General features: G+C 64.4%; 1 protein-coding gene across 1 annotated transcript; it reads right to left on the bottom strand.

The window, feature by feature from the left end:
- Window positions 1–4,375: 4,375 nt before the first annotated feature.
- On the bottom strand, window positions 4,376–7,734 carry GAL3ST3 (galactose-3-O-sulfotransferase 3). Its single transcript, XM_062197756.1, has 2 exons — window positions 7,610–7,734; window positions 4,376–5,546 (listed from the first exon to the last, which is right to left on the bottom strand). Exons 1-2 carry the CDS (start codon window positions 7,732–7,734, stop codon window positions 4,376–4,378), a joined length of 1,296 nt encoding a protein of 431 aa, XP_062053740.1.
- Between the last annotated feature and the right edge of the window lie 4,996 nt (window positions 7,735–12,730).

Genomic DNA, 12,730 nt, shown 5'->3' with positions numbered 1-12,730 from the left:
TGGGGTCACAAGTGGTGGCTTTACCTACGATGCCACAGTACCAGTGCTGGGCCAATTCTTGGTTGTGTGCCAGAATCAAGGACTAGGTGGCCTTAGATCCAATTCCATCTGCTGCAGAATGGATATGGCAAATGTGGCCACGTCCCCAGCCTCAGACTGGGCTTGAGTGACCACATCAAACCCTTGATACAGGCAGCGCTAGGGGGCAGAGTGCTTCTCCAAACCACAGGCGAGGACCGTGGAGGAGGAACTTGGAGAGGCTCCCGTCACCAAAGCTGCCAACAGTCTCATTGCGGTGGCTTTTTTTTTTTTTTAAGAAAGTTTATTTAGGCCGGCGCCATAGCTTAACAGGCTAATCCTCCACCTGCGGCGCTGGCACACCGGGTTCTAGTCCCGGTCGGGGCGCTGGATTCTGTCCCGGTTGCCCCTCTTCCAGGCCAGCTCTCTGCTATGGCCTGGGAAGGCAGTGGAGGATGGCCCAAGTCCTTGGGCCCTGCACCCGCATGGGAGACCAGGAGAAGCACCTGGCTCCTGGCTTCGGATCAGCACGATGCACCGGCCACAGCGGCCACTGGAGGGTGAACCAATGGCAAAAAGGAAGACCTTTCTCTCTGTCTCTCTCTCTCACTATCCACTCTGCCTTTCCAAAAAAAAAAAAAAAAAGTTTATTTATTATTTTAAAGGCAGAGTGACACACACAGAGAGAGATCCATCTGCTGATGCCTTCCCCAAATGCCTACAACAGTTGGGGCTGGGCCAGGCTGAAGCCAGGAGCTATAAGGAACTTAATCCAGGACTCTCCATATGGGTGGCAAGGACGCAAGTGATTGAATGATCTCTGCTGCCTCCCGGGGTACGAATTAGCAGGAAGCTGGTGGATTGAAAGCAGGAGTGGGGGTGGGAGGGGGAAGCATGTGGCTCAGTGGGTTAAGCCAAAGCCTGCAACACCAGCATCCCATATGGTCGTTGGTTCCAGTCCTGGCTGCTCCACTTCCGATCCAGCTCCCTGCTAATATGCATGGAAAAGCAGCAGAGGATGGCCCATGTGGGAGACCCAGATGAAGCTCCTGGCTCCTAGCTTCAACCTGGCCCAGGCTCGGCCATGAGGCCATTCGTGGAGTGAACCAGCGGACGGAAGATCTCCATCTTTCCCCATCTCTGTAACTCTGCCTTTCAAATAAAAATAATTAATAAAAAGCAAGGAAAGCAGGCAGGGCCAGGGCTCAAACCCAGGCGCTGACGTGGGACGTGGGTGTCTCAAGTCATGGCTTAGCCTGTGCAAAACAACGCCGGCCCCTTCCATTCGCTCCGGCCCCTTCAGGCTGCACCCCTGTTTCTGGATGGAGACTCATGTGGACACGATCACACACGTGGGCCAACCTAAACTTCTAAGCAGGACATGGAAGAGCCTGGCACTGGCATATTTCTGCCAAGATGGCCCTGGCTGCCTGTGGCTGCTTCACACCCGCATGCGTTGTCTGTGTCTGGAGGCCCTCCCCTGGCCCTGTTCTCAGCTGCTCAGGGAGCCGCGCCGGGCGCCGGGCAGTCCCTCCTGGCCTTCTCTTTGCTGCCCGAGCCCCCTGCACAGCTTTGTTTCGTGGTAAAAGCCCAGGATGCTGCTTGGGTTCCCCCTCCTCAAACACTTCCTTCCACCTGCCGGACACCTCCAGTAACAGATGTGCCAACCCACACGCATCACACGCCCCGAAGAAGCCACAGGTGTCACCTCGGGCGCACTTCCCCGTGACGGGCCCTGCGCTGTGTGCCTCAACTCAGCTCACGCAAGGAAACTTAACTGTCCATTTCACAGGGGAGAAGAGTGAGGCCCAAAGGCCACATTCAAAGTGTACCCCCCCGGTAAGCGGCAGAACCAGGGTAGATCTGCTCCAGACCCGATGGTGAGCCCTTGGAGGCAGGGACCACATTCCACCTCCCACCAAAGCTCCGGAACCCTGCAGGCAGGCACAGAGCGGGCAGCACCAAGTGTGTGCTGGTGGCGGGAGCCCGTCTGCAGGGCACCGGGTGGAAAGGCCTGGACCGGGGGGTTCGGGGCCCCTGTTTGGCTTTAACGTCTGCCCTTGCTCCCGAGCCAAAGGAAAGCCTCTCCCAGTGCCTGAGGCTTCCGACGGGCCCTGACGCAGGTTCTTCTGAGTCTGGCGTCATGTTCTTGCTGAACGCAGAAAGGAGGGCCGATCGGTGAGCCGACCCGGGAGGCAGGAGTGGCTCAGGCCACAAGGGCGGAGCTCAGTGTCTCGGGTGGACCAGGGCGAGCTGAAAGATGTTGCGGCAGCCGAGGGGGCAGGGGTGGGGGACAGTGGCTGCCAGACCCCTTCTCGGCCTGTCTTTAGTTAAACTAGCAAGCTTCTTTCCTGCCACTGAATGCCAGAAACCGAATGGCGCCTTTCCGGTGCTCTCTCCTGGTAAGCAGCAGGGGGCCACACAAACAATCCCTTTTCACACACAGGGAGCGTCACATGACCTGCCAGCCCTGCCGGTCAGCCATTGTCTGCAGAAAGTAAGATGGAGAGGAGCTGACCCGGCACCAGGGCAGCTTCGGAGTCTGGGCTACGTCGGGCTGCGCCCCTTTTATTATTATTATTATTATTGTAAAGATTTATTTATTTATTTGAAAGGCAGTGACAACAGAGCGAGAGCGAGAGCGAGAGAGAGAATCTCCCAGCCACTCCTCCAATGGTCTCAACAGTCAGGCACCGGCCAGGATGAAGTCAGGAGCCAAGAGCTCCGTCTGGGTCTCCCACATGGGTGGCAGGGGCTCAAACACTTACGCACAGCAGCAGGGGGCTGGTGGGAGCGCAGTACCTGGGCTCTAACCAGCACTCTGACACGGGCTGCAGATGTCCAGACAGTGGTCCAAGCTGCTGTGCCCCAACAGCTGGCCTGTCAGCACCCTCCTACCTTAACAGTGGCAAACGAGGGGCAGGTGCCTGGGCTGACACAGCAGCGACGATGTCTATGGGACACTCAGGCTCAGCTCCTGGCTTTGGGTCCCGAGTCCCACCGCGGCAGACCCTGGGAGGCCGCAGTAATGGCCCAAGCGGCTGGGTTCCTGCCACCCGTGCGGGAGACCCGGATGGAGTCCCTGGGGTGTTATGTGTTATGTGTGTGTGAGCACTTGGGGAATGAGCCGATGGATGGATGGGTGTGCTCTTTCTGCCTCTCAAATAAATAAATGAACATGTGAAAAAAAGGCCAAACCCTAGTGACCTTTCTAGCTGTGTGGCCCTGACGCCTGATCCTCTCCAAGTTTCCGTTCCCTTCCCCAGAGAGCGGTGCTCACCCCCTAAGATGTCTGGGCGGGAAACAGTGCCTGCACACGGACCCTTTCAGCTGCCATTGGTACCACTCACCCAGACCGTGGGTGTAGCTCTGAGGAGGTCCCGATCCCTGCCACGCTGAGGGAGTGACATCCGTGGGGACGTCGGGGACACGCAGGGGAGGCACAATTCCGAGTCCTCACCCCTGCACCGGAGTGGCCTCCTTGCAGCCTCCGCTCTGCCCAAGGAGCTGTTTCGCTTCAACCCCTCCAGTCTGCCCGTTCACACGACCTCTCCCGGGAGGGTGGAGGCCCTGTCCGTGTGGCTCACCTGCGCCCATGAATGAGGCAGTGCCCAGCCGAGGGGATCCACCGAGGGGTGGAGGAGGGGTGTGGGCCCCTGGGAGGGAGAGCAGAGGCGCCTGAGGGGGCTGGGCGCCGTCCTTGAGCTCAAACGTGGGCAACCGCGCCCTCCAGGACAGACATACAAACCACCCACTTCAACGATGTTTTATTAAAAAAAGAAAGAAAGAAAACCCAAACAAAGAAACAAACAAAAACACCCAACCCTGGAACTCTCGGTTCTGGGTGTCCGGGAGCAGCTTAGGTCTATGGGGGAGGGTAGGAACGTAGAAGAGACAGTGTGTGTGTGTGGGGGGGGGCTCTGAGACCCCGGAGGAGCCACAGCCCGGCCAGGCCGCCAGCGCAAGCAGGCTCCCCCCAGGGCTCAGCCCCTCTGGGACCTGGGCTCACCCACTTGGAAACACAGGTGAGGAGGGCTCAGCCCCCAGGAAAAAGGCAAGGGTGGGCGGTTCTGGACAGCCCGCAGAGCTCCCGTCAAAGCCACCAACCGGCTGGGACCGAGCAGGCGGCCCTGGGCTCCGCTGGGCCTGGGGGCGTCGTCCGGCTAGGGAGGAGGACGCGCCCCCAAACGCTCAGCAAGAAGGCGCCCTGGTGGCACGGGCAGGCCTCGGGGGCTCAGGGGCCCTGGGGCCCGCGGGGCAGCGCCCGGAGGGGCCGAGGCGGCGGGTGGGCCGGGCCGGGCTGGGGGGCTCAGGGGCCCTGGCGAGGCGGGGGGTGGTCCGGGCCGGGCTCGGGGGCTCAGGGGCCCTGGGGCCCGCGGGGCAGCGCCCGGAGGGGCCGAGGCGGCGGGTGGTCCGGGCCGGGCTCGGGCCGGGCGCGCGCGCCTCCGCGGCGCTTCTGCTTGCGCAGCAGGTAGTTGGAGTACTGCACTTCGGGCATGGCCAGCTTGAGGCAGGCCTCGGAGGCCGGGCCCGCGCCGCCGCCGGGCAGGTCGTAGCCCATGATGTCCACCTTGCGGCTGGGCTGCCAGGGCTGCAGCTGCTTGGTGCGGATCTGCGCGGCCGGCCGCAGCACGGGCTCGGCGCCGAAGCAGCGGCGCAGCAGGCGCTGGCGGGCCTCGCGCAGCTCGCGCGCCTCGCGCTCCACGCACGCGCGGCCGGCGCGCGCCACGCGGCGCCAGAAGCTGGCGTTGAAGTGGTCGTAGAGGCCGGCGTCCAGCGCGTTCCAGGCGCGCGCGGCGCGCGCCAGCGCGGCGGGGATGGCGGCCAGGCGCGAGCTGGCGGCGCGCGCGTTGAGCTTGGCGTACAGCACGTCGTCCAGGTCCCAGGCCAGCAGGCGCCGCAGCAGCACGAGCGACTCGTCGAAGTACTCGGCGATCATGACGAGCGAGAAGACCTCCTCCACCTGGCGGATGAGGCCCGCCAGGTAGGCGGCGTCGTCGCGCGGGCTGCGCTCGTTGTCGCCGCCCAGGTCGTAGGCCAGCGTGTTGTGCGCGAACATGGCGAAGTGCTCGCCCGCGCGGTAGTAGGCCTCGGGCGCGCGCAGGAAGGCCTCGAGGGACGCGTTGGGCACGCGCCGGAAGGCCGGGCAGTACTGGTTGTAGTAGCTGAAGAGCGACTCGAACATAGCGGCCGGCTCCCGCAGGATGGTGACGTAGACCGTGCCCGGCGGCATGAGGCGCGCGAGCTCGGCGCGGTCGAAGCGCAGGTGGCTGGCCAGCACGTGCGGCGGCCGCGTGGCCGGGTGCACGAAGTGCGCCGAGAAGTTGCGCGGGTAGCAGAACTGGTGCTCGCAGCTCGGGTGCGGCAGGGCCACCGTCAGGTTGTGGCGCTCGGCGAAGCGGAACAGGATGTTCTGCACGGTGGTGCCCGCCGTCTTGTGCGTCTTCAGGAAGGCCACGGTCAGGTGCTTGGGGCGCGGCGGCGACTCGCGCAGGGGCGGGCAGCTCCGGGGAAACAGCTTGGGGTACCTGCAGGACCCACGGGAGATGACAGGCGGGGTGGGGGTGGCCGCGAACGGCGCAGTGAGCCCCCCCGCCCCGGGTGGCCCGTCCTGGCTGGGGGACACAGCCTCGCCCCCGCCCCCGTTGCCACTGGCCTGTAGCGCGTGCCCTCGTGACTTCCCCTCCCCTTGAATCTGGGGCTGTCGCGTCTACGGAACAACATAGGGCGAAAACGGCCGGACACCCCTTCCGAGGTGGCGTCAGAAGGCGGCCGTGGTTTCGAACCGGGCGCCTTTCGCACTCCGCGGGCTAACGCGTGCTGGAGAAAGCCAGCTGCCCTGCGGGGAGGAGCCCCTACGGGGAGGTCCCACGCCGCGGCAGCCCCAGGAAGCTGGGGCCCTCAGTCCGGCGACCCCACGAGCCAGCCTGGACAGGGCAGGGCTGCACCCCCAGCAGACGCCTGGGGCCAGCGGTTCCCGGTGAAGCACACCCGCGCTCACGGAAGCTGCGAGGTGGCGAGAGTTTGTTCCCGGCTGCCCCCGGTAAGGGACTTTATTCACGCAGAAGTGGACACCAGAAGCCGCAAGGGCCCTCGGAGATCGGGAGGAACCCTGGTTACAGATGTGGAGACTGGGGGGGGGGGGCGCATGGAGAGAGAGACCACGGAAAGGCTGGGGCGGCTCGGTCGCCGGATTCTCTTCATTTTCACTTGTACTCCGGCACCGGGGGCATTCGTTACCGGTTACGTGTTTCTGTGGAGGTCTACTGGACAGTTACTGGTGTCCAGGCACAGCTCTAGGCTCAAGGTCCAACCGTATTTGAAACAGATAATGGCCCCAACCTCCCGCCACTCTCCTGTCTCTCATTCCGTGGACGGGCTGTTTGGGACCCCTGGTGACCTCACGCCACTCTCCTGTCTCTCATTCCGCGGACGGGCTGTTTGGGACCCCTGGTGACCTCACGCCACTCTCCTGTCTCTCATTCCGTGGACGGGCTGTTTGGGACCCCTGGTGACCTCACGCCACTCTCCTGTCTCTCATTCCGCGGACGGGCTGTTTGGGACTCCTGGTGACCTGCTGGGTCCCTGTGTACTTTGTTCCACTCTCCTGTTTCTTCCCCGTAATGAGGCCAACTCTGAGCAGCTTTGAGAACACCACGGAGAGCGTCTGTCTGGTGGTTTGGGCTCAGAGTAACGTCCGTCCGCCCGGACATCGCTCACAGAACCAGCTGATCCTCCGGCAGGGGGCCTGGGCCCCTTCACGGCATTTTCAGGGGCAGACCGTACAGAGGGCGGGGAGACGGGGGCCCAGGGGTCTGCTGGGTCTGCATAGAGCCAGCAGCAAGGTCAGGGTTCCCATGAGCCATCACATCGCACCCTGACGCAGGGTGCCGGGCTGGGTCACACGTGCCATCGTCCCGTGTTATAGAGGAGGAGACCGGGGCCCAGAGAGGGAGCAGCCTCGCCTGGCGCCACGAAGCCAAGGGAAGACCGGGCTGATGCGAGTCCCAGCCAAGTCTGACCAGCCTGTCTGCAGCCGGGAGCAGTCACTTGGCCTTTTCAGGGAAGACCAGACCCTGCCCGCAGTGTGTGTGGCTCTGAGGGTTGTATGGGAAGCACTTTCAGAACAGAGGAAGCAGCAAAGCCCAGAAGGCCTCTTCCGGAAAGTACCAGAAAGGGAATGGCAGGGGCTGGCGCTGTGGCGTAGCGGGTACAGCCACCGCCTGCAGTGCTGGCATCCCATATGGGCGCAGGTTCAAGACCCGGCTGCTCCTCTTCCGATCCAGCTCTCTGCTATGCCCTGGGAAAGCAGTGGAGGATGGCCCAAGTGCTTGGGCCCCTGCACCCGCGTGGGAGACCGGGAAGAAGCTCTAGGCTCCTGGCTTCAGATTGGTGCAGCTCCGGCCGTGTGGCCATTTGGGGAGGGAACCAGTGGAATGGAAGACCTTTCTCTGTCTCTGGCTCTCTCTCTCCTTTCAAATAAATAAATAAATCTTAAACAAAACAGAACACGGGAAGGCCAGCTGCCAGTTCCATGGCTAACCCAGAGCCCTTTCCTGACCCCCGCGGCACAGAGCCCCGGCCCACTTACCAGCTGAGCTGCGCCCCCTGGTGGATGAGGAGGCTCACGGAGCTGCACCCCAGCACCAGCAGCAGGATCTTCCTGCGACTCATCAGCTTGGCGGCCTGCTGCAGGCGCTGGAGGATGGGCGGCATGGTGAGGCGCTCACCCCGGCACCAGCCAGGGCCTCGCTAGCCAGGGCTCCCTTTGCCAGCACTCATGGGGGCTCCTGGGGCTCTGGCAGCAGGGCCAGTGTTCCTGAGTGGCCTGGCAGGAGAAGGAGGCAGACAGGTTTGCCCTGGGCAGAGGAGATGGGCTCCGGGCCCCGGCAGGACCGCTGCAGAGGCGAGCTGCCGTGAGTGGGGTGAGCGGAGAGGCCAGGGCGGATCGGGTTCCTCCCTCCCATTACGAGACCCTATCTCCTCTCTGCTCCAGATAACCTAGTCTTGGGTGGAATTACAGGGCCCGGGGTGTGGCCAGCGCTTCGGGCTACAGCCGCTCAGCCCCAGCCCTGTCTCCAACCCCCTGTCCCTAACTCCTCTGTCTCCTGGCCATTGGTATCTGCTGCCCATTAGACTGGCCTCGACACGGAGCTTGGCTCAGAGTCCCCTCCTCCGGGACTGACACAGAGAGCACACCTCCGGGTTCGGGCTTGCTGTATTTACTGGTCACTGCACGTGGGGTCCTCAGCACATCCGTGACACGGGCGCTAGGCCCACTTTACAGATGAAAGCGGGGCCCCGGGAGGCGAAGTCGCAGCAGAACGAGGACTCCGATCCGTTCTTGCTTCAGAGTCCGTGCCCCAGGGCCTGTGTGCTGTCTTCATGGAGAACCGACCTCTGCTTCCCAACCCCGAGCCCCCCATCTGGGCTCTTGCCCTTTGGGCCCAAGATCCATCAGTCCACGAGAAAGAAAAAAAAGAGGGGGCCCTTGAAATCCTGGAACTCAATCCGGATTCCATCCCCAGACACCTGAAACCCAGGTGGCCCCGTGAGGTGCCACGCCAAGCGATGGGCTGGCCGCCTGGGGCGGGGGAGGGGGCAGCACAGAGGTGGCTCCTGCCAGCCGGCCTGCCGGTCTCCAGGAGGCCAGCCTTCATCCCAGGTGAGCGGCAGCGTGGTGGGGGAGAGGGGCCTGCTTTCCGGCCGAGGCTCGGGGAGCCCAGCCCTTGGCGGTCCAGCTGGAGGGTCCGCCTCTGCAGCCGTGCCTGGCCTGGGCTGGGTGGGCTCTCAGTTCCTGCCAAGGTTGTTTCTCCTAGTCCCAGTCGGGCTCTCTCACATACTCCTCTCCAAAGGGGAAGTAGGGCACCTGGGTCCCCGGAGGGGTGAGGTAATGTGAAAACCGTGACCGTCACCTTCCCTTGGGCCCTGGGCTTGGCTGCTTTAACCCCACACCCCCTATTAATCCTGGATTACATTTAAACCTGTTTGGGCGGAAAGATGTCCAGGCCCTGCCTTCCCTTCTCTCCAGGTCCCACTGCCTGGGCTTCTTCACCAGCCTACAGACGAACTTAATCCGCCTGGAGCCCAGGGGCTGTAGGGTACGGCCACAGAGGGCAACCAAGGGCATAGCAGAGGAAGCGAAAGGCCCTCCCTGTCCCTTCAGGCCTTTCTGGGGCCATGGAGGGCTGACCTGGCCTTGGGGGCAGCGGCGGGAGGAAGTGGGAGCTCTGGCCCTCGCAGGATGCACGCTGTCTTCCCTTTGTTTCTCATCCTGCCTGGTGGACTTGGTGAGCAGATGGAGTTTCCCAAGGGGACATCCTGGAGAGGGGGGAAGCCTGTGCCCACCTTTGCTAACCTTGCTGAACCCACCCTCTTTCTCAGAGGAGCCTGGGCCCGCCCAGGAGGTCCGGCCTGTGGGCTGCACCCACAGGGTGACGGGTGCCTGCTGCCCGCCTCCATCCCACTCCTGGACCTCCCACCCTCCCCTCCGTGGCTCAGCCCTGGGGAGCTGGCCAGAGGCTGCCTGAGGTCCGCCTGGGAACTCCCTGGACACCAGGCCCTGCTGGTGGGCGCTGCTTACTGACGGCCGTCAGCGACAGGCTGCTTGGTTCTTTCTGAGCAGAGTTCTCTCGGGGCAGCTGGCAGTGCCCCTCGGCCGGCCCCTCGGCCTCCCCGTCGCGCTGTTTCTATGCTGCCCTCCAGGAGCACAGGGAACATTTTCTCCATGACAGACCTCCAGGTATTCGGGAGCAGTAACCTTGTCTCTGGCTGGGGCCGACATTCCAGGTCCCGCGGGGGCACTGCGTGGACGCTGGAGGAGGCCGGCCTGCCCTCGGCCTTCCTCAGCGAGCTCACTCCAAGATGCCTCTGTTGGAGATGCACCGGGGATGGTGGCCACGGGGGGGGGGGGGCCTGGGGCTGAGTGGCGGGGCTGTGGGGGCCAGGCCTTGGAGCAGCGGCCCTGGGCCCGCGCCGGGAGACTTGAGACTACTCCATCTCCTGGGTTTTCTCCGCGGAGAGAGGTCCCCTCAGCTGTCCCCGGCAGGTCAGGACGCCAGGTTCGTCAGCATGCCCGTGCTAATTTTAGTCCAAGCCGTCTACCTCGGCAGCCACCCGCTTTGCACATTGCTTTCTTTTTCTCCAGGGAGCTCAGGAAGAAATGGAATAGCCGGCCAGGGCTTTCAACATTGGCCTGGAAGCCCACCTGCTCCCAGATGAGCCCCTCCCCCTCTGGGCTGATACATTCCAGGAGGGGGTGCCTTGGCCTGGACCACCCAGAGCAGAGCTCTTGACACAGACACCACATCCTCACCTGACCAGGGCACAGCCCGGTGCCCAGGGAAACTGACCCAGGGCTGGAGGGGAGGGGCCAGGAGAGCAGAGCTCCTTCCACCCCCACCCCTGGTCCCCAGCCCCCTCTTCCTCTCGACCAGACCACCCCCACATCTCCGCCTCCGGATCCTTTATCCTACTCTCTGCATCACTACCCACCCCCACCCACCCCCTTCTCTCAATTGCATCCCAGCCTCCCCCAGGGATGCGGCCACCAGGATCTGGTCCCCATAGGGGATGGGCTAGAGTCGCCCCCGACCCGGTCTGCCGCTCTCCCCAGGGGCACAGCGCCCCTCCGCACGCTCCACGGGCTCTATGGCCCCACCACGCTCTCCCATCCCGGTCCGGTCCACGTCCAGCCCCAGGCCCGCCACTGCAGTACTCACGCCGCGCCTGCGGGCTCTGCCTGCGACCCGCCTTGCGGGTGGCCGCTGCTACCTCCCGCCCCTCGTCCCGAAAGCCGCACCGGGTCCGAGGGAGCCCGGGCCCTGCGCGCCGAGTGCTGGTCGCTCGGCTCACCGCGCCTGCATGGGATCAGGTGGCGGCGTCCGCTCGGCTCCGCTCCTCTCGGCTCTGCCCGCCCCCCGCCCCCCATCGCACACCGGAGGCGGGGCGGGGGCCGGGCCGCGCAGGGGTGGGGGGGAAGGGGAGGGGAGGGGGCTCCGTGGGCCCGCGGCTGCCAGTGAACACCCTGCGGGCGGCAGAATCTTTGCATGCAGGCGTCTTGCTCGGCAGCGTTGTCCGTGGTCCGAGGTGGACAGCTCCTTTCTCTCATGGGCGGGAAGGTGTCCGCTCCCGCAGGGCTGTGCGTCCCTGGGCGCCGGTGCTCCTGGAGCGAGGGGCACCCTTCTCCCGGCCGAGCTGGGCGGCAGGTGCAGTCACAGGCGCGCTGTGCTGCCTCCTCTCCTCCCCACACCTCCAGCCTGCTCTGGCCCTGTCCACCCCTCCCCTCCCAGCCTGTCCCCCTGACGCAGCTTCCTGCTGCGCCCAGCACTGCTGACCTCCGCGAGGACTCCTGACCATGGCCGTGTGCGACTGGGACCCCAGCCCCGAGAGCCCAAGTTCAGCCCTGCTTCTCTGTGACGCCCCGGGTGGTCAGGCAACACCTTGGAGCCCTGTGGCTTCCAGCTGTGATGGGCGCTCTCTGAGCTGCAGGGGGGATCTGAGGAAGGCTCCACCTCTGTCCTTAGCTCTTCCACCTGGGAGCCGGCAGCACCTCCCAACAGCCCCCGTGCAGGGTCGTGTGCTTGGTGTGGGCCCTGCTTCCTCTTTTGCTCTGGGCCTGGTAAGGTCAGGATCCTGGGCTGGGCTGGTTTCCCCCTTGCGGGCCCACACGGGCACTAGGTCGGCACTGTGCAGGGTGGGGGGGTTCTTGTGGAAGAGAAGGGCAGAGTCAGATCGCTGTGGCCGCAGTGTGGCCCCTGGGACACGCACGCACGTCAACTCCTTTTCGCCGCCCACCCCTCCTCTCTGCATCCTGGGGCTGTTGGGATAAAATCAGGCCGACTTGGTGTGTCCTCCCTGGCCCCCGCTCTGTCACCCTCTCCCAGCAGCCTTCCCTCTCTGCCCAGAGATCCCCCTTCCCGACAGTGGAGGCACGTGGCTCGGTGCCTGCAGCCTCAGCTGACCTGCCCCGGTGGGCTCTCCGGTTACAGGGAGCAGAAAGAACCTTCCTTTAGGCCGGGAGGGGTTCTGCCTGAGTGGGCTGGCGTGCCGGAGAGAAGGGCACCACTGCTTTTTTTTTTTTTTTCTTGTGCTATGGTGACTCTGAGACTGGCAGCAGGAGTGTGTGGTGACTGTGTGGGTGGGAGCGAGGGGTGTGAGCCTGGCTCCCCTGGCCCAGTGCTTTGCCCTGTCCCCCAACCCTCGCCTTCTGTGCTGTGCCCCCGGCTCCCAGGTATTCCTCCCTGAGGGCAGTTAGATAAATGCAGCTGGGTAGAGAAGGGACCTGAAGGGGTGTGTGTGTGTGTGTGCGTGCGAGACCCTTTGTGAGTCCTCCTGTCACTCAGCACAGTGGACTCACACAGGCCCTGGAGACGGCAGCGCTGGTGGCACAGCGCTGCCCCGTGGAGGCTGGGCAGGCAGGGGTCCCCTGGGGAGCTGCCCCGTGGAGGCTGGGCAGGCAGGGGTCCCCTGGGGAGCTGCCCCGTGGAGGCTGGGCAGGCAGGGGTCCCCTGGGGAGCTGCCCCGTGGAGGCTGGGCAGGCAGGGGCCCCCTGGGGAGCTGCCCCGTGGAGGCTGGGCAGGCAGGGGTCCCCTGGGGAGCTGCCCCGTGGAGGCTGGGCAGGCAGGGGTCCCCTGGGGAGCTGCCCCGTGGAGGCTGGGCAGGCAGGGGTCCCCTGGGGAGCTGCCCCGTGGAGGCTGGGCAGGCAGGGGCC

Source organism: Lepus europaeus, chromosome 7 (genome assembly GCF_033115175.1).
Source record: "Lepus europaeus isolate LE1 chromosome 7, mLepTim1.pri, whole genome shotgun sequence".
NCBI lineage: Eukaryota > Metazoa > Chordata > Mammalia > Lagomorpha > Leporidae > Lepus > Lepus europaeus.
This window is presented reverse-complemented; position numbering and strand designations above follow the sequence as displayed.